We start from the raw sequence: 25249 nt of genomic DNA, 5'->3' as shown, positions 1-25249 counted from the left end.
TGGGCCGGGGAACACATGTTGTTCCATTTAGTGGATTTGCTCTACCAGCTTCTGGGTGTTCAGCTTTTGGGAACCCCTGTCCCTCCAGGGGATGATGTTACTGTGTGTGTGTGTCCCTCACACTCTGCAGGCAGTAATTATAGAAATTTGCGGGACGGTCCTCGTCTCGCCGACCCCCTCCCCCTTTTCCATCTCAGACAACAAATAAAACAACCCAGCTCTCCTTTGCGGCAGGACCACCAGGGCTGAGCAAAGGGCCGCCAGCCCCTCCCCAGGGTCCCTCGCGCTCCCCACTTGGCTCTTTCAAGGGCGTTTCAATGAGCAGCCTTGTTGAGACTTCCACTAGGGCCCGGCCTAGAAGGGACCATTAAAAACAGTTTCATCAGAACAAAAGAGGTTCTGTTCTTATTGTCCCCCTGGCTGCAGTTTGGATGCAGCAGTTGAAAATCTATCTGGACCGAGCAACAAACCTGGACCCAACCAGGCTGTGGAGTTCGCCCTCAGTAGGGATTTCTGGATGGATCCTTGGAGCAGATAATTTACAGCTAAAGCAAAACACAAGGAGAAGCTTTTTATTTGGCACAAATGTTTTCTATTAAAAGCCTTCGGAAGCCCCAGTAACTGGAGCTCTCTTCTTACACGAGCTCGAGGTGATTGTATTCCTGCACACACAGCCCCTTAAAAGAATTCCTGGTTTGAATGCCAGTCTTGTCTGCAAGGAAGAGTGTGGAGCTGCACTAGGAAGGATCGCACGGAGCCCAAAGCATGTGGAAGGGGAGTGTCTTTCGGTTGATTTTAAATGCCTGCCCTGGAAGCTTTGTGGTTGGTGATTTTCTGCTGCTGAGACGCACCAAACAGGCAGGGGCATTTGTGGTGTGGACACAGGGAGAATTGCCCCAGAGAGGAACTGTTTGTCTGTCATGGGGGATGGAAACTTTTGTGGCTAACTTTCTGGGACATCAGATGAGGTCAGTGCCACCAATTCCACAGAATGGACTGCCTAAAAGAAGTTATTTTAAAATTTTTATTTGTTTTAAAAAAGTTATTTTTAGGCAGGGTGTGGTGGCTCACACTTGTAATCCCAGCACTTGGGGAGACCGAGGCCGATGGATCACCTGAGGTCAGGAATTCGAAACCAGCTTGGCCAATGTGGCAAAACCCCGTCTCTACTAAAAATACAAAAAATTAGCTGGGTGTGGTGGTGGGCGCCTGTAATCCCAGCTACTTGGAAGGCTGAGGCAGGAGAATCGCTTGAACTCGGGAGGTAGAGGTTGCAGTGAGCCGAGATCACGCCACTGCACTCCAGCCTGGGCGACTTAGGGAGGCTCTGTCTCAAAAAAAAAAAAAAGTTATTGAAAAAATTTTTTTCTGTCTGCCAAAGATGAAATTTCGAGAGATGACTAGTTTTAGCAGCTTATTTAGTTTGAACTCTGGAATCCTCATGCAGATTTCCAGAATGGTCATTTTCAAAACTGCCAGTTAGTGTCTGTGTGCAGGGCCTAGCGCAGCTCAGAGCCACTTTCATTCGGGTCATGAATTTGTCGAAATAGAAGAGTTGCAGGAGCCAGTTTTGCTGTTTTGGATTCTCCAAAACAGAAAAAATGTCCCTGCAAGGCCCTGAGGACGACCCCCAAGTGCAAACAAGAACCAGCCAGAAAGCTACAGGCCAACAGGTGTATCACAGCATTTCTCAGAATTCTATATCAGAGGGACATCGGCAATGTTGCTTTCCCTGTGCCCAACGACCAGGACATTCCTGGAGACGGCTTTTCTTTCTCCCTTGAGGAATTCAGAAGTGCCCTCCTGAGGAAATGTCAACTGTGAGGCCGACATGAAGAGTGGTACTGGCTGCCAGTCTCTCTCTCTCTCCCTCTCTCTCTCTCTCTCTGTTGCCCAGGCCGGAGTGCAGTGGGGGTGATCTCAGCTCATTACAACCTCTGCCTCCCGGGTTCAAGTGATTCTCCTGCCTCAGCCTCCTGAGTAGCTGGGATTACAGCCGCCCACCACCACACCTGGCTAATTTTTGTATTTTTAGTAGAGACAGGATTTCACCATGTTGACCAGGCTGGTCTTAAACTCCCGATTTTAAGTGATTCACCCGTATCGGCCTCCCCAAGTGTTGGGATTATAGGCGTGAGCCATCGTGCCTGGCCAGTTGACATTTCTTTTCTCTTTTTCTTTTTTTTTTTTTTTTTGAGACAGAGTCTCACTCTGTCACCCAGGCTGGAGTGCAGTGGCAGCAATCTCAGCTCACTGCAAGCTCTGCCTCCTGGGTTCACGCCATTCTCCTGCCTCAGCCTCCTGAGTAGCTGGAACTACAGGTGCCCGCCACCATGCCTGGCTAATTTTTTTTGTATTTTTAGTAGAAACGGGGTTTCACCATGTTAGCCAGGATGGTCTCAATCTCCTGACCTCGTGATCCGCCCGCCTTGGCCTCCCAAAGTGCTGGGATTACAGGCGTGAGCCACCGCACCTGGCTGACATTTCTTAAGTTGATTTTGTGTTAGGTACTTTCCATGGATTATCCCATTGGTTCTTCCCAGCAATCTGAGGCACACAGATGAGAGAAATAATTTTGCCCATTTTACAGATGAGAAAACAGAGACCCAGAAAGGTTTGGCAAATTGTCCAGGGTCACATGGTGAGCGAGTGGCAGATTCTGATTCAGGAGTCCTGGCTGGGCTGAGATCCTGCTCCTGGTGGTGCTGAAACCCGTCTCTACTAAATAGACAAAAATTAGCCAGGCGTGGTGGTGGGCGCCTGTAGTCCCAGCTACTCGGGAGGCTGAGGCAGGAGAATTGCTTGAACCAGGAGGTGGAGGTGGCAGTGAGCCAGATCACACCACTGCACTCCAGCCTTTTTTTTTCTAAAAAAAAAAAAAAAAAAACAGAATGCTCTTCCCCAGTGATGTGAGCAGCTCCTTCCCTCTCTGTCCTCAGGGGTCCCTGCTCAGATCCGGGGCTTTTCCTCATCACCATAGCTAAAGTGGCGTCCTTGTCCCTCTCTGCACCCCTGCCCTGTGTTACTGGGCCCTGTCTAACAGCCCTATTAGGGTAAAAGCCTCGTGTGGAGAAGTTTGGTCCGTGTTGTTCACTGTTGTATGCACCACACTTAGAACAATGACTGGCACCTGGTAATACTCATTAAATAATTAATGCAAGAGGATAGAATGAACCCCTAGAAGAATCTATTCCAAAAGCAGACAAAAGGAGTTTAAAATCCAAAGTAGGAACAAAGACAGGGGCACAAAAACCAACACACAAGCAAAACCCAGCGGCAAGTGACAGCCGCTCCCTGATTGAGCAGCTGTGTCTTGAGTCCCTGCTACCTGCCAGGTACTGAACCAGGAGGCAGGAGCCTGCGGCAGATGGTCTCATGACGGAGGTGGATGAGAAGTCAGGAACCACACTGGACTGAGTTAGGGCCACAGCTGAAAAGGGACAGGGGCTCTGTGAACTCCTCTATCGATCAAGTATTCATTGAGCACTGACTGTATGCAGAGTCCCGTGTTAGATACAGAAAGTATAAAACAGTGTATGTGGCATGTCCTCTGGGAGCTCACAAACCAACGGGCACATAGCACCCAGTGCTAATGACCTGCAAACCCATGCCAGTGCGGAAATTCAGAGCTGGAAAGGCCATTGTCGGGGGTAAGTGCCTGCCCCCCAGGGCCTCTGTCTGTCTGCAGAGCCCCTGTTCAGCTGGGTGCTTGGCCATCAAGGGTTTTTTGTTTTTTTTTTTTTTTTAATCAAATTTTCTTTTCTTTTCTCTTATCTTCCTCTTTCTCTCTTTTCTTTCCTTTCCTTCCTTTCCTTTTCTTTCATCCTTTCGTTCTTTCTTTTTTTTGAGATTGTGTTTTGCTCTTGTTGTCCAGGCTGGAGTGCAATGGCATGATTTCAGCTCACTGCAACCACTGCCTCCAGAGTTCAAGTGATTCTCCTGCTTCAGCCTCCTGAGTAGCTGGGACTACAGACACCCACCACCATGCCCAGCTAATTTTTCTATTTTCAGTAGAAATGGGGTTTCACCATGTTGGGCAGGCTGGTCTCAAACTCCTGACCTCAGGTGATCCGCCCATCTCTGCCTCCCAAAGTGCTGGGATTACAGGCTTTAGCCACTGCGCCTAGGCAAATTTGGTTTTCTTTTTACTGGCCCAGTGTCCCTTCCTGGATTCAGGTGACAGCATCCCTCTGCTTTGGGGAAATGGTGCCTGCCCTACGATATGGTCTCTGGTGGGGCTGACCCAGTGCCCTGACCTCCACCCTGACTCATAGGTGAGCAGGTGAGGCTGGGAAATCCAGGTGCTCCCTTCCCCGTTTACCATTACTGGTGTGCGAGGTGAGCCCAGACCTGGATATCCTCTCCTGGGAGCAAGAGGCTCTCTCTCTCTCTTCCCAGGGTCGCTTGCTGGCCTTGACATGTGGCAATGCAGAGGCAAACCTCTCTGCGGTAGGAAATAGTGAAGCCAGCATTCAGATAGATGCCAAATTGAAAGATGGGGACAGAGAGAAACAGAGCCACGGAGACAGAGGTCACTCCATGAGCCCCTGGGCACACTGTTGATAGGACTTCCCTGTTAGGGACTCCACTCTGAGTTGGGCATTGAGCCGTTTTGAGGTGGGTTTCTGACACTTGCACATGATAGATCTCTGACTTAATGTAACAGCTTGCGAAACACTCTACCCTCTCCTCCCTCATTAAAGTCTGAGAATGTAATCCCAGCACTTTGGGAGGCTGAGGTGGGTGGATCACAAGGTCAAGAAATCGAGACCATCCTGGCCAACATGGTGAAAACCCATCTCTACTAAAAATACAAAAATCAGCTGGGCGTAGTGGCACATGCCTGTAGTCCCAGCTACTTGGGAGGCTGAGGCAGGAGAATCTCTGGAACTCAGGAGGAGGAGGTTGCAGTGAACCGAGATCACGCCACTGCACTCCAGCCTGGCGACAGAGCAAGACTCCGTCTCAAAAAAAAAAAAAAAAAAGATATTGAGAAGTCCCGCAGTGAAGAAACGTGTTTCCCTTTCTGGAGCCCATCGTTTCTTAAACTTACTTGACAGAAAGCCATTTTCCCTCACAACATGTGCAAACATTTTGATGAACAGGAGAAAGAGAGAGGGTCCTCGATGCAGTGAAACATTGAAGGGGTGGAGGTGATATTTGCAACACGAAACTCCTCTGGAAAATGGGGCTTCAAAGTGGCTCCTTGAAGCCAGACATAGAGAATTATCTAGATCAAATGTTCCTGTTGTAGAACTTAGCTCCTGAGTAAGGAATTTTGTATCTACACGGGGCCATTTTCACAACACGACTTTTTTGAGTCACGTTCTGTTGTTTTATCTATAAAATTTCTGCCTCAGAGACAGGCCTGCTTTTTAAACACAGGGTGGTTTTATCTGCTCAGCCTGTTTATTGCTTCATGCCAAGAAGGCTTTCCGAAGTCACAGATGCCTTGAACCTCTAAGCAAGGGACTCAAAATGTCCACACTAGACTGATTTCTTTTCTCTCCTTAAAAAAATGGAAATAAAAGAACCAAATGTCTGTAAATTGAATTTTCTGGTTATAATGAGGTGATTCCCACCCCCAACCCCCAGCAAATTCCTACATGGCGTTTGGGGATGAAAGAATATTACCCCATAAAAACAAAATCAGGGCTCCAGTGCCAGAGATGTGGAGGGTTGTAAGGAGCCATGGTTTACGGTGGGGTCCAGGGAAGGGAGGTGGTGGTGGCTTGAGGTGTAGGGTAGCTTCTACCCTTCACTGGAGCCCTAAAGAAAAACCCTGGACTTGGTATCTAAACAGCAGCCTTAGGAAATGGTCTGGGTCTCAGGTGACCACGATCTTTTGCAAACTCTTGGATGTCTGGGAACATCATGTTTCCTGGTTTTGCAGATGCTGGCAGCTCACTGGGAGCTTGTTGGGAGCAGAGATGGGTGGAGAAGAAGTCTGGCTGAGGAGGGACACTGAGCCTTGGAAGAGGAGAACAGACCAGGGCCAGCAATGCCCATGTGTGGAGACTCTGTTCAGGGACAGGGGCCCCAGCTGGAAGTTGGGTCGCAGTTCTTTGGGCTGTGAGAATTGGGCACCAACTTGAGTCACCCCAAGGAATGTGGTGGGATCATAAAGACACCTGTGGGGAACTATCAGCTCCAGGAAAAGCCGGAGTTAGGAGGGTCTTCTGGAGCCAAGCATCCCAGATGCTCTTGTGGTCACTGCAGGGCCTTTGTCCCCACCGTTGCCTCTGCCCACAATCCCCTCCCCATACTCCTCCTAGGCCTGGCTTTAGAGACCGCCCCTCCTCAGAGAGGCCTTCCCACCCTGTGCTCTCAGCCTCTCACTGGGCTTTCTTTTTCTCCATGGCACTTGTCAGTCACTCCTGCTTCTCGTCCATCTCCCCTAACTAAAATACCTGTGTGAGACGTCTTGAATATCTTTCCACTGCTACTGTCTCATGGTCTGAAAGAGACTATCACATGGTGGGAATAAATTAATATATATGTGAATGAATCAATGAACGAATAAAATTTCAGGGCTGCTGGGTACAGTTGCTGAGAGTGTGTACTGCACGACTCCGGAGGTCACCGTTGTCAAAGGCAAGAATAGGAATGTTGATCCCAGAGTGCACAGTGTACAACCTACACTACTGGACCCCAGTGGCCTGAGCTCCTTTGTAAGGCAAGCTTGCTCACCACCCATCATGGCTACACTTTCTACCTCTTGACCTGGCCTTACTCCTGTAACCTCGTTTTCTCTGGATTTCCTATTTTAAATGCCCAAGGAAGCGAATCTGATAACTCTGGATAGTTGTCTTGCCTCAAGCCGTGTCATCGGTCACTCTGGGCAGCTTGGAGTAATGGCCTTCACATGACATCCTCTATCCTGATTTTTTCAGGCTGGGGAGGGGGCAAGGTTGCCTGTGGTGGTCACCTGTGTGTGCTGCCTGCCTGGACCCATGCAAATACTTCACACACAATGTCTCATTTTATCCCCACAACATCCCCACAACAAGCCAGCATATTTATTTATTTATTTATTTATTTATTTATTTATTTATATCTGAGATGGAGCTTTGCTCTTGTTGCCTAGGCTAGACTGCAATGGCATGCTCTCAGCTCACTGCAACCTCCTCCTCCAGGATTCAAGTGATTCTCCTGCCTCAGCCTCCCAAGTAGCTGGGAGTACAGGCATGCACCACCACACCCAGCTAATTTTGTATTTTTTATTAGTGGGTTTCACCATGTTGGTCAGGGTGGTCTTGAACTTCTGACCTCAGGTGATCCACCCACCTTGGCCTCCCAAAGTGCTGGGATTACAGGCATGAGCCACTGTGACCGGCCAGGCAGCACTATAATTATACCTACTTTATAGGTGAGGAAATGGGCTCAGAGACTGCCGTCAGGCTGGCTGAATTAAAACATGGTTCCATTGCTTTCTGGCAGTGGAATTGATTAATCTGAGCTTCAGTTTCCTCATCTGTAAATTGAGCACAAAAATATCTATTTCAAAAGAGTTGTGAGGATGAAATGAGGTGATGCAGATAACTGAACCGGGCGTCTAGACTATTAGCCGTCGTTGGTACTGATGTCTGTTGGTGTGCTGTCCTTCCCTCCGACTTGGAAGTGCTTGATGCCACTGTCTGCAGTGATGCTGCAGGTGGGAGGAGCTTGCATGTGCTCTGAACACATGACGAAAATGAAAAAATTTGTTTTTTAGGGTTTGTGTTCTGAGGCTTAGTTGTCTGGGGCACAAGTGCTTGAAGAAGAGAAAAGCTCCCAGGGATGCTTGCACACGTGCTCGGCAAGTCTGCATCTGACTCTCAAGGCTGTTTTGTCACCTGATCTCCCAGTGACTCTGAGATGTGTGATGAGTGCGGCTCAAGGAGTGGGGAGCTCAGGGGCATGCCCACTGCCACTCAGCAGGTGAGTGACAATCCCGAGTCAGGCAGTATTCCAGACAGAAACCAAGACGTGCTCGCAGAGAGTTCATTCGCTCATTCAGCAAATATTCACCGAGTATCAGCTACATATGGGACACTGTTGTGAGCTCTACTCATGGTAGTGAACAAATCAGACCAAAACACATGCCCACATTTCCATGGCAGGAGAGAGACAATGAACAAATGAACATGTAACTGTTGTATTTCAGGTGGTGGTGGTAAGAGAAAATGAAAACATGGGTTGCTTCTGATAGACGGGCAAGGGAAAACGTCAGTGGTGAAATATTTGAGCAGAGACCCAGAGGAGGTGAAGGAGGTGAATATCAGCATGAGCCTTCCAGGCAAATGGCCCAGCAAGTGCAAAGGCCCTGAGGCTTTTGCAGAACCAAGGACACAGCTGATGCGTCTTGCTTTATGCATAAAAGCTCTTAGTGTAGAATTGCCAGATAGAATACATGGTGAGAGGTTAAGTTTGCATTTCAGATAAACAAAGGCTCATTGTTAGTATAAGTATGTCCTGTGCAACTTGGGACATATTTATTAAAAAAAAAATGAGTCATTGTTTATCTGAAATTCAAATTTAACTGGATAGCCTATATTTTTTATTTGCCAAATCTGGCAACTCAGCTCAGTGGTTTGTTATCATGTGAGCTATGGAAATAAAAATCTCAGGCTGGCTTTCCAGGGGCAACTGACTGGGTGAAATAGGGGATCAGAATTGGGTCATCCAGTTTGAATGCTGGCTTTGTCATTTGTTAGTCATGTTTCTTGGCCAAGTCCTTTGACCCCTGGGCCTCCATATCTTCATCTGTGAAATGGGAGATACTGCATCCAATTTCAGGGTGATTCGAAGACAAGAGCTAATCAGCAAAGCTTGGACATCAGATAGCTGTGTCATTCACGCTCACTCTCATTAGTTGTTGCATCATATGTAAGATGAGCTCAAATCTGTTAGTCTTCCCATAAGATCTTTTCACATGAGTTGGGACTAACCTGTTATATTTAGAGTAATGGTTTACCAACAGGGAGGCAATAAAGATAAAACTCGAAGTAAAAGAAAGAACACATTTTTTTTTTTTTTTTAAATGAGCAGAAACACAGTGAAGGAGGTGAGAGAAGGAAGAAAACAACAGAGATGGAGAGAAGCACGACGTAGGGTGGTGAGGAGTTCCCAGGACTCTGGGAGCCAGGAGCCCAGCCTAATCCTAGCTCTGCCCTGATTCACTGTAAGACTTTGGGTTCAACAGTTTCTCTTTGAGTGTCAATTTCTCTGTCTTCAGGATGAAGGAATTGAACCACATGTCTGCAGGACTTTTGTTGTAATGGACTGGAAACTCAGTACACAATGCCTTAAGCTGAACAGTCCTGGGTGGGGCTGGCTTCAGGGGTAGTGGGCTCCAGGGACTCACTGATGCTGTCGGTCTCCTGCCTCCTCTTGTTTTACTGTCCTGTGGCTTCTCTCACAGGGCAGGCTCTCCCTGAAGGGAGGGAAAATAACTGCCAGCAGCAGCCCCTGACCTAGCAACCCCAGTGGGAGGAAAGACCCCTTTTCCTGGTAGTTCCAGCAAAAGTTCTAAAGTTGAATCTCACTGACTCAGATTAGGTCACATGACTCACTGAACCTATCGCACGTGCGTCTCTGATTGACCAGGCTGGGTCACGTACCCACCTGAATTTTAGAGAAGAGGATAGTTCAACCTGAAATACAGGGACTGACAGTGAAGAACGGGCATTTCCACTGAGGAAAACAGGAAATCTTGGCCAGGCACAGTGGCTTATGCCTGTAATCCCAGCACTTTGAGAGGCCAAGACAGATGGATTGTTTGAGGCCAGGAGTTCAAGATCAGTCTGGCCAATGTGGTGTAACCCTGTCTCTACTAAAAATACAAAAATTAGCTAGGTGTGGTAGTGCACGTAGTAGCTGTAATTCCAGCTACTTGGTGGGCTGAGGAGGGAAAATTGCTTGAACCCAGGAGGCGGAGGTTACAGTGAGCTGAGATTGTGCCACTGCACTCCAGCCTGGGGACAGAGGGAGAGTCTGTCTCAAAAAAAAAAAAAAAAAGAAAAGAAAACAGAGGAAATCTTTGCAGAAGAAGGAGAAAAGGCAGGGGTCTCAAATTAGGTGGGCTTCCAAAGTGTTTTCTCTGAAACCCTGGGAGCAGAGAAAATGGTAGTGAAAAGAAACCAAGCCTGGGGGCTCTGGGCCCCTGCTGGGATCACCTGATAAAAGGCAGGGTGTCCAGTCCGATTTAAACTTCAGATAAACGATGAGTGAATTTCAGTATGAGTATATTGAATACATATACTCCAATATAATGGGATATACTCATACTAAAATTCATTCACTGTTTATCTGAAATTCAAATTGAACTGCACACCCTATATTTTTTTGCTAAATGTGGCGACCCTAGTCCCTCCCCTGCCCTATTTAACCAAAGAAGCTCTGTTTCTATTTTCTGTGTCGAGCCTGTGTGAAAAACTTCCTTGACCAAAAGTTTTAGCTACTGAACAAAAGAGAAGGCCTGTATCCTTTTAACTGACATGGTTGCCATGCCGTCTCCAGCTCCCCAGTGCTGTATCCAGCAGGGCTCCTGGCTGCAGGCAACAGAAACCAGCTTGGGCAGGCTGGTGCAGAAAAGGAGTCCACTAGAGGATCTTAGAGGCTCACAGAACCCCTGGGAGGGCCAGAGAACCAGGCTTGGGGGCTCTGTAGTTGGGACACGGCCCCAGATCACTCTGCAGAATGGTCTGGGCCTGCGCTGATAGCTTCTGGGGTCGGTGCCTCTGACTGACTGAAACTTGGTCACCTGTCAGGGCTCTGGCTGCAAAGCAGGCGAGACAGTGCTTTTCTGGATATTCACCAGATGGGGCATCCTCAACCATAAGAGAGGGCTCAGATCGAGCTGGGAGGAGGGAGATGCTGAAAAGCAGGAGCAGTGAACCCTCACTCCTGCTCTTGCAGATGGAATTCTGGTTTTTGATGTTTCTGGGGAGACGGGGAGTTTATCAGATCAGTCACCAGGGGCCAAACAGCAGAGTTGTGCTGGGAAGGGACTCTGGGGAAGGTTAGGGTCAGAGTTTGCCTAAAGGGGCCGACAGTTCCAGCCTTTTCAACCACTGGCTCAGTAGTCCTCAAATCATGAATTCAATGGAGCTGTCTTGAAATGCACCATCCTTGGTGGTCCTTTGGTTTGGGTGATGGGTTGTGGGAGTCTGGGCACATCCTCCAGACACAGCAGAGCCCTTTATGAGACCGGGGCAAACCAGATTCATCGAATCTGACTGGTAGATGTGTCTTCTTTGGTCTAATGACCAAAACGAGTTCAGTTGGTTGCCAATAGATAAACATTGAGAGATGTCACCACTCAAACTCAAGTTTCTAGCTTCTCTGGAAAATTAGAACTATCTGGTGATGTTGGAATCAAATTTCTGGATGGCATCACCCATGGGCATGTGGTTTCCAGTTCACCCGAGTCTGCACCCCTCCTTACTTATCCAGGCCAGTGTCTCCTGCCACCTGTCACTGTGTCTGTGCTCATGATTGCCTTTCATTAAATTAAGAGGAAGGGAAATATTCCTTGGGCCTCACATTGCATCTCTGTATTTATGTTACGTGGCAGGTGCCCATTGGCTTTTGAGTGCATGACTTCTGCAATAAAGGAGGAATTGAAGACGGGCTCAGAGGTATGTTCCTCAAACACTGATAGGGCATCTACTGTGTGCAAGGCCTCCATGGGCACTGGGAGGTCCATCCAGGACTAAGACAAACCCTGTGTTTTGGTGTACCTCAATGTTTAAGGACTTAGGTCCTGGAACAAGATAGCCGGTGTCAGAATTCTGATTTTACCATTCATTCACCATCGGTGTGGCTTCGGGCGGGTTCCCTCAAGTATTTGAGCCTCAATTTCCTCATCTGTAAAATGGGGATAATACTAATAAAAATAATACAAGCTAATTGGGAGAAGTAATGAGTTAATTTAAAAAGACAGCCGGAATCACAGATAATGAAGTTTTAATTTGAAGCCCCAGTTGGTCAGCGGTAACTTCAGAAATCTAGAGCCCTGATCATCAACATACAGTCTGAAGACCACAGCCTCTGAGCCCCCAGGAGCTGATGAGGAGTGCAGAATCTCAGCCTACTCACACTGGCTGTGTGGGAATCTGTGTTCTAGCAGACCCCCAGCGGATTCATATGCACAGTTGGTTTGGAGAAGTGTTGCTTTACGTTAAAACAAGGAAAGAAGGGGCTGCTCCCAGGTCACTCACTGATGCTTAAAGGCCTGTGTTGTGTAGACAGATGTGGCTTTGGATCCTGGCTCCATTACAGATTGGCTGTCTGACTTTGGGCAAGGTGCTCTCTGGACGTTGGTCCTCCTTCTCTGCCATGTGAGGAGCAGAACTAGCCTCTCCATGCAGTGAGGGGTTGCAGGTGACGTGGGCTTGGGCAGTGCAGGCTTAGCAGGTGTCCAGCAGAAGCAAGTGCTCCCAACAGGTGACAGGTCGGCCGCTCCCTGTCACGTTTTGGAAGGAGGAAAAGGCTACCTCTAATGCTGAACCAAGGATAGTTAGTGCTCAAAACCATACCAGACTTCCTCCAATCAAGGAAGAAATACAGCCCTGATAATAATAAACACTGCTTCCCCCTAGCTGGCTTCCAGATCCTAGAAATCCTGCACGGTATCAGCTTTCTCTAGAGTGTGTGTGTCGTCTGTGTTTTCCATTTGGAACTGTGGCCACTGCCATGTGTATTTAAGACTGATGGAAGACGTTTAGTCTCTCATTCTGCTGCTTTTAAAGTTGTGCAAAGAAAATCTCAGAGTGGGCAAACGTGAGGAGTCCAAGCCTCCCGTGCAATGAGAGATCTGCATGGGAGACAAAATTTCACCACAGGTGTGCTCTAATAACTTCCTGTGCAGGGTCCACCTCTCTGCACACAAGGATTTTCAAGCCTGTGCACGAGGCCGCTCTTGACCTTCTATTCCTTGTTGGGGTTGGAGGTCCAGGTCATCTGGCCTTAGCCAGGTGGTGTGGACAGAGAGAGCCGCCCACTGGCTTCCTTGACTGTGCTCCCCAGGTAGCCCCAGGGCCGGCCGAACCTCCTCTAGGGCAGATGGATGAAGATGAGGTCCCCACCTCGCTGAACAATGTGTGTGTCAGCAGAATTCTTTTCTTCTTTTTACTGCCTTAGAGAGACACGCTGACTTGGTCAAAATCGCTTCGGCAAGATGTGACTGATGATGGAGGAAATGAAAACTCCTGGCCCAGCACTGGGAGGCCAGCAGGCGAGGGGCACGGACCCTGGGCCGGGGCCGCCTGACACAATAACACCCCTCACAATTCCAGGCCATCTTTCATCCAGCCAAAGGCGGCCCCAGGTGTGGAGCAGACTGGGGCAGATCGGATTACGGTCCTGGAGCCTAGTGCTGGGTGCCCTGGCCAGGGGAGCCACAACTGGGAGTGTGTGGGTGGGGGACTAGCTGCTGGGGAAATGAGATAGGCCCCAGGGAAGTCCCTGGGCCCGGCTGGCCTGTGGTGGGCCTGGGCACAATGTGAGGATCGGAATGCAGTGATGACCCTTTCATCTCTAATGTTCCCTTCCACTTCGCTGTCTCTTTTGCTCTGGTACTTTTGCTCTTGCTCTCAGAGTCAGGATACATTTGCTTTTCTCTGCTTGGCCAAAAAGCAGATCATCATGAAAAGTTTTGTTGTTGTTTTGTAACTCAGGAGGCTTTTCGGTTACCATATTTTCCTTTTCATCCAGATGGTAACATAATAACATTTATCAAGGGTTTTCTCTGTGTCCCAGGCACTGTGCAAAGCTCTTTCCATGAATTAACTTCTGAAACCTCACAGCGATCCCAGAAGACAGGCGCTATCAGTCCCCCATTTTACAGATGGGGGAACTGAGGTGTGGAGAGGTTTAGTCCCTTGCCCATGGTGCACAGCTGGAAGAGACAGAGCTGGAGTGTGAATGTGGGTGGGCAGGCTCCAGTGCCCAGGCTACCTCCACACAAGATTTGCCCTCAGCAATCTCAAAGCCTTTTCTGGTGGTGGACTCAGCTCCCAAACTGGCATCGGATGCACTCCCAGATGGATATTTCTTGCTTGCTGGTTTTCATTCATTCATTCATTCATTCATTCATTCATTCATTCAGCATTCACTGAGGGGCTGGTGCAGTCTTGGGGATGCCTCTGGGGCAGGAAACAGGGAAAAGAAAGACCCCCTCCCCCAGCATGGATCACAGGAAAGATAAGGCTAAATGGGGGTTTGTGGGAGTTCAGAGGAAACCTTATCTCTTGAGGTCTTGGATATGAAGGGCATGTTGTCTCTCCCTCTTGCATGAGAAAAGGTGGCATCTCGGAGGAAGGGTTTCTGGGGTGAGGGATCTGGGAGATGCCTTAGCTTGGCGCCTGCACTGGCGCCTGCATGGTCAGGCCTCAGTCAACCGGTCTCTTTAGGTGTTCGCTGTGCTTATTACTATTCATTCAACAGGTACTAATTGAGCACCTGCTGTGTGCCAGGCTCAGAATAGGCTCAGGTGAGATGCACAAAGAAGGGTAAACTAGAATCCTTGCTTAGACACTGACAGATCAGTTGTTTCATATGTAAATTGTAGCCCCCAGACCTGCTGCCCCTGCCCCCAGCCTCACCTGCTTGTGAAGATCCCCCCAAAAGATTTGAGAGTAGATAAAAAGCAGAGACTACCGCTGAAGGGCAGGGCTGCTTTGGCTCCTTGTTATTTCAGACTTTGGAAGAAAGTGACCTCCTTTCTCTCTGCTGGCACTGGAGGTGGCATAGCCTGCCCCTGGCAAGCCAGCGCTGGAGGGTGTATGCAGGGCTGGGGACTGAGCCTGGTTTCTGTTCCCTTCTCTTTAGGGCTCAAGCACTTGCTATTCCTCCACCTGGGATGCCTTTCCCTGGAAAAGCCTGTCTCTTTCTTGTCTTTCAGAACTCAGGTCAGTGGCATCTCCTCCAAAAGCTCCCCTCCCCACCCTCCATCACCTCACCTTATCTGCCCCCCCCCCCCCCCCCCACTGCCTGTCAGTTATCACAGGCTGAAGTGACCCAGGTTCTCCAGTTGCACACTCTCAGATGGATCCTGGATGACTGTGGCACTACCGCAATTTCCCCAGTGGCCCTGGGGTAGGATTCCTGCACACCACGATGCCCACCTTTCCTTCTCCCTCCTGCATGTCCTCCTCTGCCTGGCTTCTGAATTGTTTCCAGAAAGAGTGTTGGACAAGACCTGCCTCTCCTCCAGTCCCTGACTCTTATTTGAGGCTCTCGCTTTGCTTCCCTGGCCTGGAGGCCACGGCTCCTTGATGGAGTCCGCCATGTGGGTTCGCTTATGGCCGTGTCTTCCTGCCCAGCATTGTGCTTGGCCCCAGGACTGGCCACATAATATCTGGGTCAGGTGCAAAATTAATACGGGGCAGGGGAGACTTTGTTCATAGGTGATTTAGAACTGCATATGGTGACCCCAGAGTAGGAAACCAAGTGTGGGGCCCTTGAGAGCTGGGGGGCCCTGTACGACTGTCCAGGTTGCAGGTCCCACAGCTCCCCACCTGATATCCTGTGCTCCATGCTTGTCTGTTGAAGGAAGGAGTGAATGGATGAAGACCAGGTGGTGGGGGTGGTTTGAGGGCCTTGCCTGGGGGGTGGGCAGAGGCCCCTCCCTGGCATGGGGGCTCAGGACCTGTTACATCTCACAGCCTGGGGCCTATGTATAAATGGCCAGGACCTGCAGGATGGCATGGGGGCTCAGAACCTGTTCCATCTCACAGCCTGGGGCCTGGGTGTAAATGGCCAGGACCTGCAGGCTGGTATCTTTCTGCTCCTTGCCTGGCCTCTGGCCTCCCCTTTCTCTACCCATGTGGCTCCTCAGGCTGCCATCTAGTCCAAAAGCCCCCAAGGGAGACCCAGAGGACCACTTGGCCAAACTACTTCTGCTCCAGAAAACTGTCGAAGACCATAATTCTCTTCCCCAGCTCTCCTGCTCCAGGAAGGACAGCCCCAAAGTGAGGCTTAGCCAGAGTCCCTCCCAGACAACCCCCCTGCCCCCGCCCGCTTCCCTAACCTCAGCCCTTCCCAGTTCATCCCAGAGCCCCTCTGGGGATCCTCTCTCACCCAGCCCCAGCAGGGGAAGGAGACAGGATGAACTTTTACCCTGCTGCCCTCACTGCCACTCTGGGTGCAGTAATTCCCTTGAGATCCCACACTGGCAGAGGGACCAGTAGGTTCTGAGTGGTCTGGGGACTCCCTGTGACAGCGTGCATGTCTCAGTATTGATTGAGGGATGAATAGATGAGGAGAGGCAGGAGAGGAGGCTGATGGGGAGGTCTCAGGCACAGACCCTTGGAGGGGAAGAGGATGCGAAGACCAGCGGCTGGCTCCCCAGGCACTGCCACGGGGAGGGCTGATGGGAAGCCCTAGTGGTGGGGCTGGGGTGTCTGGTCTCAGGCTGAGGGGTGGCTGGAAAGATACAGGGCCCCTTAGAGGAGAAAGTGGGAAGAACCCCCCAGCTCAAACGAAGTTCACTTATTCACTCAACAAATCGTGATTGCGCAGCCACAGTGGCTACCAGGCGCTGGGTTCAAGGCACTGCGGGCACCAGAGCTGCAGAGAAGATCGCTGGTCCTGGCCTCAGTGCGCTGGGCGTCTAGCGGGGATAAGAAGGCAATAAAGAAGGCACGGAGTAACTCAAACAACAATTCCAGACAGCAAGAGAAATTACAGGAAAGAAAACAAATGTACGTGGGGGTGAGGCGAGGAAACAACCTCAGCTTGGCAGGTCTTGGAGGTCTCTGGGAGAAAGCAGGGTCTGATGGGGGGCGGGAGGTGGTGAGCCGGGAGCCGTCCAGGCGGAGGGAATGGCGAGCGCAGAGACAAGCTGGCAACCAGTTCAGAGAGGCGCGGAGGGGTCAGCGTGGCTGGCTTAAAAGGAGACGGGGACTGAGGGGCAAGACCGCCTCAAGGGTCACCGCTTCCAGGAAGCCTTCTATTTCCGCGCCACCTCCGCGCTCCCCCAACTTTTCCCACCGCGGCCCGCAGCCCACCCGTCCCGCTCGGGCCGCCTTCCTGGTCCGGACGCGAGTGCCAAGAGGGCAGGGCCGGCTTGGATTCCTCCAGCCGCATCCCCGCGACGTCCCGCCAGGCTCTAGGCACCCCGTGGGCACTCGGTAAACATTTGTCGAGCGCTCTAGAGGGAATGAATGAACCCATTGGGCACAGCTGGGGGGAGGGCGGGGCCGAGGGCAGGTGGGAGGCCGCCGGCGCGGGAGGGGCCCCTTGAAGCCCGTCCTCCTCCTCCTCCTCCGCCCAGGCCCCAGCGTGTACCACTCTGGCGCTCCAGAGGCGGCCTCTTGTGCGATCCAGGGCGCGCAGGGCTGGGAGAGCGCCCCGGGGCCCCTGCTCTCCACGCCAGAGGTTGGAAGAGGGTGGGTCGCCGCCGCCTGAGGGCGAGAGCGCCAGAGGAGCGGGAAGAAGGAGCGCTAGCCCGCCCGCCTGCCTCCTCGCTGCCTCCCCGGCACTGGCTCTCTGGACTCCTAGGCTTGCTGGCTGCTCCTCCCACCCACGCCCGCCTCCTCACTCGCCTCTTCGTTCGCCGGGGCTGCTTTCCAAGCCCGGCGGTGCGCCCGGGCGAGTGCGGGGCGAGGGGCCCGGGGCCAGCACCCAGCAGGGGGCGGGGGTCCGGGCAGAGCGCGGCAGGCCGGGGAGGGGCCATGTCTGGCGCGGGCGCAGCGGGGCCCGTCTGCAGCAAGTGACCGAGCGGCGCGAACGGCCGCCTGCCCCTTCTGCCACCTGGGGCGGTGCGGGCCCGGAGCCCGAAGCCCGGACTCGGGTCGCGCGTAGAGCCGGCGCGATGCACGTGCGCTCGCTGCGCGCTGCGGCGCCGCACAGCTTCGTGGCGCTCTGGGCACCCCTGTTCCTGCTGCGCTCCGCCCTGGCCGACTTCAGCCTGGACAACGAGGTGCACTCGAGCTTCATCCATCGGCGCCTCCGCAGCCAGGAGCGGCGGGAGATGCAGCGCGAGATCCTCTCCATTTTGGGCTTGCCCCACCGCCCGCGCCCGCACCTCCAGGGCAAGCACAACTCGGCGCCCATGTTCATGCTGGACCTGTACAACGCCATGGCGGTGGAGGAGGGCGGCGGGCCCGGCGGCCAGGGCTTCTCCTACCCCTACAAGGCCGTCTTCAGCACCCAGGGCCCCCCTCTGGCCAGCTTGCAAGATAGCCATTTCCTCACCGACGCCGACATGGTCATGAGCTTCGTCAACCTCGGTGAGTAAGGGCAGGCGGGGGTACGCGTCTCTGTTCGGGGGCACTTTGAAACCGGGAGGGAGGGAGCCGCTTCTTCTATACAGCCCGCCCAGCTTTCTGCTCCTGGTTGAAATCGCAGTGCCTGCCCGAGGGTCTCCCACCCACGGCCCTATGGCTCCCAAGCTGTGTGCGCCTCCAGGTCTGGCGCGCTGGGCTCGGTGGGCCTGTGGGGGTTACTGGGAAGGAGGGATCCTCGGAAGTCCCCTCCATGTTACGCCGCCGGCCGCATCTCTGGTACTGGAGGCGCCGGCCGTTCAAAGCGCGGGGCTTGGTCATGTGAGCTGTCCTGGGCTGGCGCGGCTCGCGCTACCTGGATGTAAAGGGCCCTTCCCGGCGAGGCTGCCTTCCCGCCCTTCCTGGGCCCCTCTCAGCCCTGCCTGGCCCTGGCATCTCGGCCGTCGCACTCCCTTACCCGCCCTGACAAGCCCTACCTGTCCCCTAGTGGTGCGCCCGCCTTAGCGTACCGCGCGCTCCGAACGCCTTGGGGCCCCTCTCCGGGCCGCCGGATGCCCCATTCTCTCTTGGCTGGAGTTGGGGAGCTTGCTAGTTTGCGTTCTTTTGTTTTTTTTTTTCTTTCTTTCTTTTATTTTCTTTATTTTCTTTTTTTCTTTTTTCTTTCTTTTTTTTTTTTTTTGAGACGGAGTTTCGCTCTTCTTGTCCAGGCTGCAGTACAATGGCGCAATCCCTGCTCACCGCAACCTCTGCCTCCCGGGTTCAAGCGATTCTCGTGCCTCAGCCTCCGGAGTAGCTGGGATTACAGGCATGCACCACCACGCCTGGCTAATTTTGTATTTTTAGTAGAGACTGTGTTTCTCCATGTTGGTCAGGCTGGTCTCGAACTCCCGATCTCAGGTGATCCTCCTGCCTCAACCTCCCAAAGTGCTGGGAATACAGGCGTGAGCCACTGTGCCCTGCCGCTAGTTTTCTATTTTAAATATTTAGTGGTAGGTCTCGGGCCGGCAGAATCCATTTTCAGCATTTATCACGTGTGGCGCGCAAACCACAGGTTTTGGCGATTGGGTTGCGCGGGATCTCCGAGCTGACGCCGCGGGGGCGACTGGGGGTCCCAGTTTACGATTGGAGCCGCGACGACCCCGGGGACGCGAGCCTGGGGCTGCGGCGAGGGCCGGGGAGCTCCCCCTCCGTCTGCGCGCACTCATTCTCCAGACTTGCTCAAACTAACCCCCGGCAGCGCTCTGCGGGACTGATGATCAAATATTTGGTTTCCGAGATAACACGCCCGGATAGCGCTGTTTCCTGAGCGCTTTCATTTTACTTGTGTAACTTGCTGCAAAAACCCGAACCAAGTCAAGACAGCAAACGCACGCCCACGGGCGCTGTGTCAACATGGAAATAATGATACTGAAGCCCCACGCTGGGCACCTGGGGCGTGGACTGGGGGCGCGGGGAAGCGCAGATCCGCCTTCATGCTTCCCCCTCCTGATAAGGTCCCTGGAGTTCCCGGGGAGGCCATTGTCTGTACTTAATAACCAAATCCAGCTAGTGAGCCAAGCTTCAGCGAGCAAGGGGTGGGAGGTTTAGATGCCAAAATACCTTCAAGAAAGTTTAAATTATACTAAGCAGCCAGTTAAGAAGGAAGCAGCAACATAGGACCTGATTTAGAACCATCTCCAAGATGCATGAGGTGGAAAGAAGCAAGGTGCAGGTGAGTGGCCTGCATGTATGCTTTTGTGTATCGTCGTGTCCTCCTGGAGGAAGACACCAGGAACTGGAGAGAGATTTTACTGGAGGGCTAGAGAGGTGGGGGCACAGCTGGGGCTTAGGGAGTGGGAGCTGGGGTCTAATTTTTCATTGTCTGCACTTCTGTATTGGTGATTTTTTTAAAAAAACAATGTGTATTTATTAACTATACCAAAAACTAAAGGAAAATTCCAAATACATACACACAAATAATGAACGCAGAGCTCTGTCGCCCTCCTGAAGCCTGGGGTTAGCCAAGGCCCTTTCTCTGGTGGGGGATTTATGGCATCTTCCGTTCTGTTGGGTACCCTGGACTCCCACTGAATGTGCAGATCCCAGCGGCTGCCTTCAGAGCCTGGCTGGGGTCATTAAAAAGGTATTTGTAATCTCCAGCTTCTGTAGAAGGCCCTGCAAACCAAGAGCAAAAAAGCTGCCACTGCTTATGGGCCTGCGGTGTGGGCTAGGCCCCAGGGGCTCCCTGTCCCCCAGAGAAAGACCAGGTTGCTCGAAGGGTGCCTCTGGGAACCTTGGTGCTGGCTATTTGCTTCCCCCATGGCGGCAGGAGCAAGCTGGGACTTGTTTGGGAAGGCCACAGCTGGGTGGTTTTCCTCCTCTGGCTGTACACACACCTTTCAATCCATTTCTTTCATCTTGAAAGGACAAAGACCGGCTTGTCTGAGCCTCTTAATCAGTCAGGCTGGCTTTGGGCTTTGTGGGACCCTGACTTTCTCAGGTCTAGCTTTCTGGGACATCACTCCAAATTAGATGGCAGAGTGGCTTTTAACAGAGCGCACTGACCTTGTTTTCTTTCTCTCTCTGTCCCTAAACTCGAGGTCATTAGTTAGGTGAAGACCTGGGCTGCAGTTTGGCAAGACGCTTCCTGTAGATGCTTCTAATGTTGGCCTTTAATTTCTGCTAAGCAGCAGCACAGGAATAAATTGCCTGTCCCTTCTGTTCTGTTGTAGCCTGGAATTTCTCCATAGGAGGGACTTGGGGGTGGCAGTAGGGTTGAAGAGGGTTGGGGGGAGGTGTAGCAGACTTGTCTGGCCACTGAGTTTGCTGAGAAAGAACACTGCTATACTGTTTTTCCTTGGATTGCAAATCATGTTGATCTGTAGTATTCAGTTTTCTAAAGGTAAGTTTATTCTCACAATTTACAGAAGAGTGAGAAAATATCACTAGCACATATCAAACTATTCCTTATTATTATGGTGGGACTTTGTCGGGGGGGTGGGGCATGGGTGAGGATCTTGGCAGCCTCTGCTGCCCCTTCCCCCTGCACTGCATAGCTCTGCTGTCTTGCAGGCAGGCGGCCTGCGTACGCTGGGGGACCCCTGCCTGAATTCTGAAGGCTTTTGCAGACCTGGTGCGTTTATTCTTCCTTCTGTCTGCCGCCAAACTGGTTTTTGTTCCTGTAAGTTGTTCTTGGAATTCAACTTTTTTGCCAGGCTGAGCGGGATCTAAACTAGAGGGGAATTTACGACAAAACCAGGTGGTGGGAATGAGGACTAAAGGCTGCACCTTATGACAAAGCCCAGCCTGTACCATAAAGCCCTGGGCAATGTGAGCTGAGCTGCCTGAGTGAGACTCCCATCTTCCCAGCCTGGGCCCCTTAAGTTCAATGGCAAGATTTGTAAACTGGTTTGGATTAACAACCCCAACTCCTCTGTGTAGACTTAATTTTGGAATTCAAAACAGCTACCCTGTCTTAAATAATCCCCAGGCAATGGCGATTCTGCCCACTGAATCGAGCCGTAGCCTGTTGCCGTTCCTTCTTTGGGAAGACCCAGCAGCTCTGTCAGGGATCTGCTAAAGTAGCCGGCTGGCACTAGGGCAGTGGAAGTCAGCATGTTTATCTCTGGTCCAGGTAATGAAGGCATGAAATTTGTGTAATCTTTGAAGCTACATTGAAAAGAAGAGAAAGTTGGAAACCTATCATTACTGGAGTCAGCCTATGAAAGTGGCTTTTGTTACTGTAGCTGAAGAGCAGGGAGCAGGCCGTGCAGTTTGATTTTTGCTTTTATGCCATCTGGCTGTCCTTTTTGTTGACAAGTGTTTGGCATTAAGACCTCTCCCATTGCCCCTCAAGAGCGGTCCCTACCACTGTAGAGTATTAGAAAAAGATTCTGTTACAGTTTAAAAATTTCCTTCAGGGAGTGCTTCGCAAAGGGGAGCGTGGACTGCAGGCATTTGCAGCTGTAACCTGGCTTGTGTTAAAATTTGGAAGGGGCTGTTCCACATTCCAGCACTCGGAGCGCCGGCCCTCACTGGTGAGCAGCCAAAGGTTAATATAGATGTCACACAGCTCCCCCCTCTTTCTTTCTTTCTGCAGAGCGCCTTTGCTATAGGAGTGCACCAACAGCTGTGTTTTTCGTAACCCTTTCAAAATCACTTCTTTTAAACCTCATTTTCCTGCTTATATAAATCAAAGATTTTCCTCCACTTTTCCCAAGCATGTATGTGACCCAGCTTTGAACTTTTTTCATCTTCTATGTATTTTCCTTCTGGAATCAAGGCAGGGTAAGGCTGAAACCTGGATGCCAGCCTGGGTGGCTGTTTTTGGTTTTGGTTCCAGGGTTGTCATTCGGTAGTGGAGCGGTCCCCATGGAAGGGGTAACAGAGATGGCCTATTTGCAAATCAGTTTCAGGGCAACAAGAGGGATGACTCTCTGAATGCACAGAGAGAAGAAACTGCTTTTGAGATGCAGCCCCCTCAAGCTACAGTTTGGGGCTTTACCATGGCGTAGTAGGCTATCAAGCCTTGGCCGAGATAAACACAGCTGGTGCACGATCCTCTGACCACCGGAATGCCTGTGATGTGAGCGAATATCACATGTCCGCTGAACTCAGAGACAAGTGATGACTTCATTCCAGGGAGAGTCCCATCTAAGTTGATTGATCACTCCTATCGCTTTAATATCTCCCCCTCATTTAGTAAGGTCATATTTGGCCCATTGCAAGAATCAGCGTGTCCTAAGTCTCCCCCATCTCCACCCTTCCCCGTCTGCCCATCCATGTAACCGGCTGAATATTTTGAATGGGGAGCCCTTTGCACCATGCTTCTGGCCACATGAATTCTTTCACGCTCACTCTTCAGGCTTAGCTGGGGGGCTGTCGGCACACTGTTTTCTTGGCAAGCCACTGCAAGGCTTCACCTTAATGCACTCTGACACTGTCACCGGGGTTAGGGCACAGGCGGGGATGTGTGGGACCTGTCATGTTATCGTCAGAAGGAATGTGCGGATTAGCCTTTACAGCATAGTGGTGGGAGAGCACTGCAGCTGTGTACACTTATTATAAAAGATTTAAGTCCCACTGGTAAAATCAATATATTGAATTGCACAACCCTCTGCTTTTAATTAGTTTAAATCAAATGCGCCGGTGCCATTTTGCCTCCTCTCGCCTTCATGGGGTGAGGAAATACCAATATTTACATAGAAACTGTTAATTTGTGGTGAAAATGATAACACATTTAGCTTTACACACTCAAATTGCTCCAGCCTGATGGATCCCAGATCAACGTGGAGTTGAGCTGAGGAGATGACGTCACCAGGAGTGGGGAGGAGACAACCGTGATGTCTGTTGCCTGGATCCTGGATTCCAGATGCAGGTGGACGTGTGTGTAGAGGCAGTGCCTGGGGATGCTGGTCCTTCAGAGAAGTGAGCCGGTTCTTTCTATTGCAGATCAGAAACAGTGAGATTTACCCACATCATCTAAAATCCTTTCTTGGAAGCATTCTTACAAAATTGCGAAGGGGGCACTTGCTCTCGGGTCATTTTGAGCCTGTTCTCCCCGTATGCAAGGGTCATTTGCGCTGGGCAGCTCAAGGCACGGTGCTTTATTTATTCCAGAGCTTCACATGCTTTTCTTTCCAATCCCTGAAACAGTTTATAGAGGAAGGGGGGTTTGTTCACTGCAAATGATCCCATGTACGACCGCGGCTATTATGTGAACCGTTTGGTATTAGCTGTGTGTTCAAGCTGGGATTGAATTTTCGCAGCAAATGGCATCTGACAAATAATATTTGACAAAAAAATGTGACTTGGTATTTCTTAATATGGAACAGATAGGTCATGTAAGCTTCCCCGGCAAAAAAATTTGCTCAAACCCGAACTGAAACGGCAATGCCAGGGAATACCAGGGCGGCTGCTGCGTATTTTTCCCTCTCCAAAGTGGAGTGTTTATGATTTGGGGGGATATTAGAGTGCATGAAGTTTGACACTTACTTATGCGAAACTCAGGCGAGCATGTGCAGTACTGCCTTTTCAACATTTGTGTCGGAAGGCATGGTGGGGAGCCGCGCAAAGCCTGTGCTGATCCGCGTGGAGTGGATTGAATTAATGACAACTCCGAGAGCACCAGCTTTAGGGTAATTGCTTTATTGTTTTGGAGCCAGGGTGCTTATAATCCGGTTCCTGTGCAAACATGTTGAACGTGTGTTAATGCATTTCCAAACCAGAGCCTCTCACACAACCCTGCTTTTCATTAATTGATGTCGGTAGCATGGTACAGTATTTCAAAGGGCTGGCCAAGTATAAACTGTGTTTCCAATTTCCTTCCTTTCCTGTGTTTGGAATGCCAATGTTAATTTGTTCCCATGCAGGAGCGGGGGCTGCCAACCGCGGCTTTCTATAAAGGGCTTCACAGTGAAGGCTTCCAGCCCTCGCTGATGCTTGGGGCTGCCTGGCCAAGTCTCCTGACACTTTGCAGCTAATTCTGGGTGATATATGGAGTGAGGGGTTGGGGGCTTCACTGCCGTGTAACGGAAGTTCTTGGTGACAGCAGTGGGTGTGACTTGGCAAGGGAGGTTGGAACGGCATCCACAGTGATTCTCTTTAGACACAGCCTAAACCCATGTGTCTGTTTCCACGATGACTGCATATTAGCTGTGTGACCTTGGGCAACTTACTTAACATCTCTGCATTTGTGTCCTCGTTTTATAAAGGCTGCAATAGAATCTCTTCCTCAACAGATTCTGAAGAAACAGAAATCATATCACTCACGTGCAGAGGCCGTCACCTAGTACAACAAATGGTAGCTCTTGTTTTTACTGCTTTGGCCAAATGAAGATTTACGTTGGTATATTAATCCAAATTTCAGTTTTTAAGTACTTACTCTTAAAATGCTGAGATTAAACTGCCCATGTTGTTTTAAATGTCAAAAAAAGGATCTCCAGAGTGTGAATATGCACGCGCCTCCCTCTTTCAGAGATCACTGGAATTTGAATGAACGCACCAAACTTATTTGAGGATGAATAGAGTCTAAGGCTGAATCTTTCCCCCAATTTTAG

At 50.9% G+C, this 25249-nt stretch overlaps 1 protein-coding gene and 2 long non-coding RNA genes across 3 annotated transcripts in view; 2 read left to right on the top strand and 1 right to left on the bottom strand.

Moving 5' to 3' along the window:
• Positions 1-575: 575 nt before the first annotated feature.
• On the bottom strand, positions 576-17123 carry LOC116270826. Its single transcript, XR_004179122.1, has 2 exons — positions 16717-17123; positions 576-1327 (listed from the first exon to the last, which is right to left on the bottom strand). It is a non-coding gene; the product is annotated as an uncharacterized LOC116270826 (long non-coding RNA).
• Positions 7245-14954, top strand: LOC108580573. The gene is made up of 4 exons (XR_002515075.2): positions 7245-7920; positions 9031-9163; positions 11558-13312; positions 14815-14954. It is a non-coding gene; the product is annotated as an uncharacterized LOC108580573 (long non-coding RNA).
• Positions 17124-17269: 146 nt separating the features above from the next.
• The window catches only part of BMP7 (bone morphogenetic protein 7), a 96081-nt gene continuing 88101 nt past the window's right edge, over positions 17270-25249 (top strand). Inside the window, exon 1 of the mRNA XM_003904579.4 lies at positions 17270-18218. Coding sequence (XP_003904628.1) covers positions 17801-18218 — 418 coding nt within the window. The 5' untranslated portion in view covers positions 17270-17800. The remainder of the gene's footprint in view (positions 18219-25249) is intronic.

Source organism: Papio anubis, chromosome 16, assembly GCF_008728515.1.
Source record: "Papio anubis isolate 15944 chromosome 16, Panubis1.0, whole genome shotgun sequence".
Taxonomy (NCBI): domain Eukaryota; kingdom Metazoa; phylum Chordata; class Mammalia; order Primates; family Cercopithecidae; genus Papio; species Papio anubis.
Note: the sequence above shows the minus strand (reverse complement) of the source record. Positions and strands in the feature narration are given on the sequence as shown.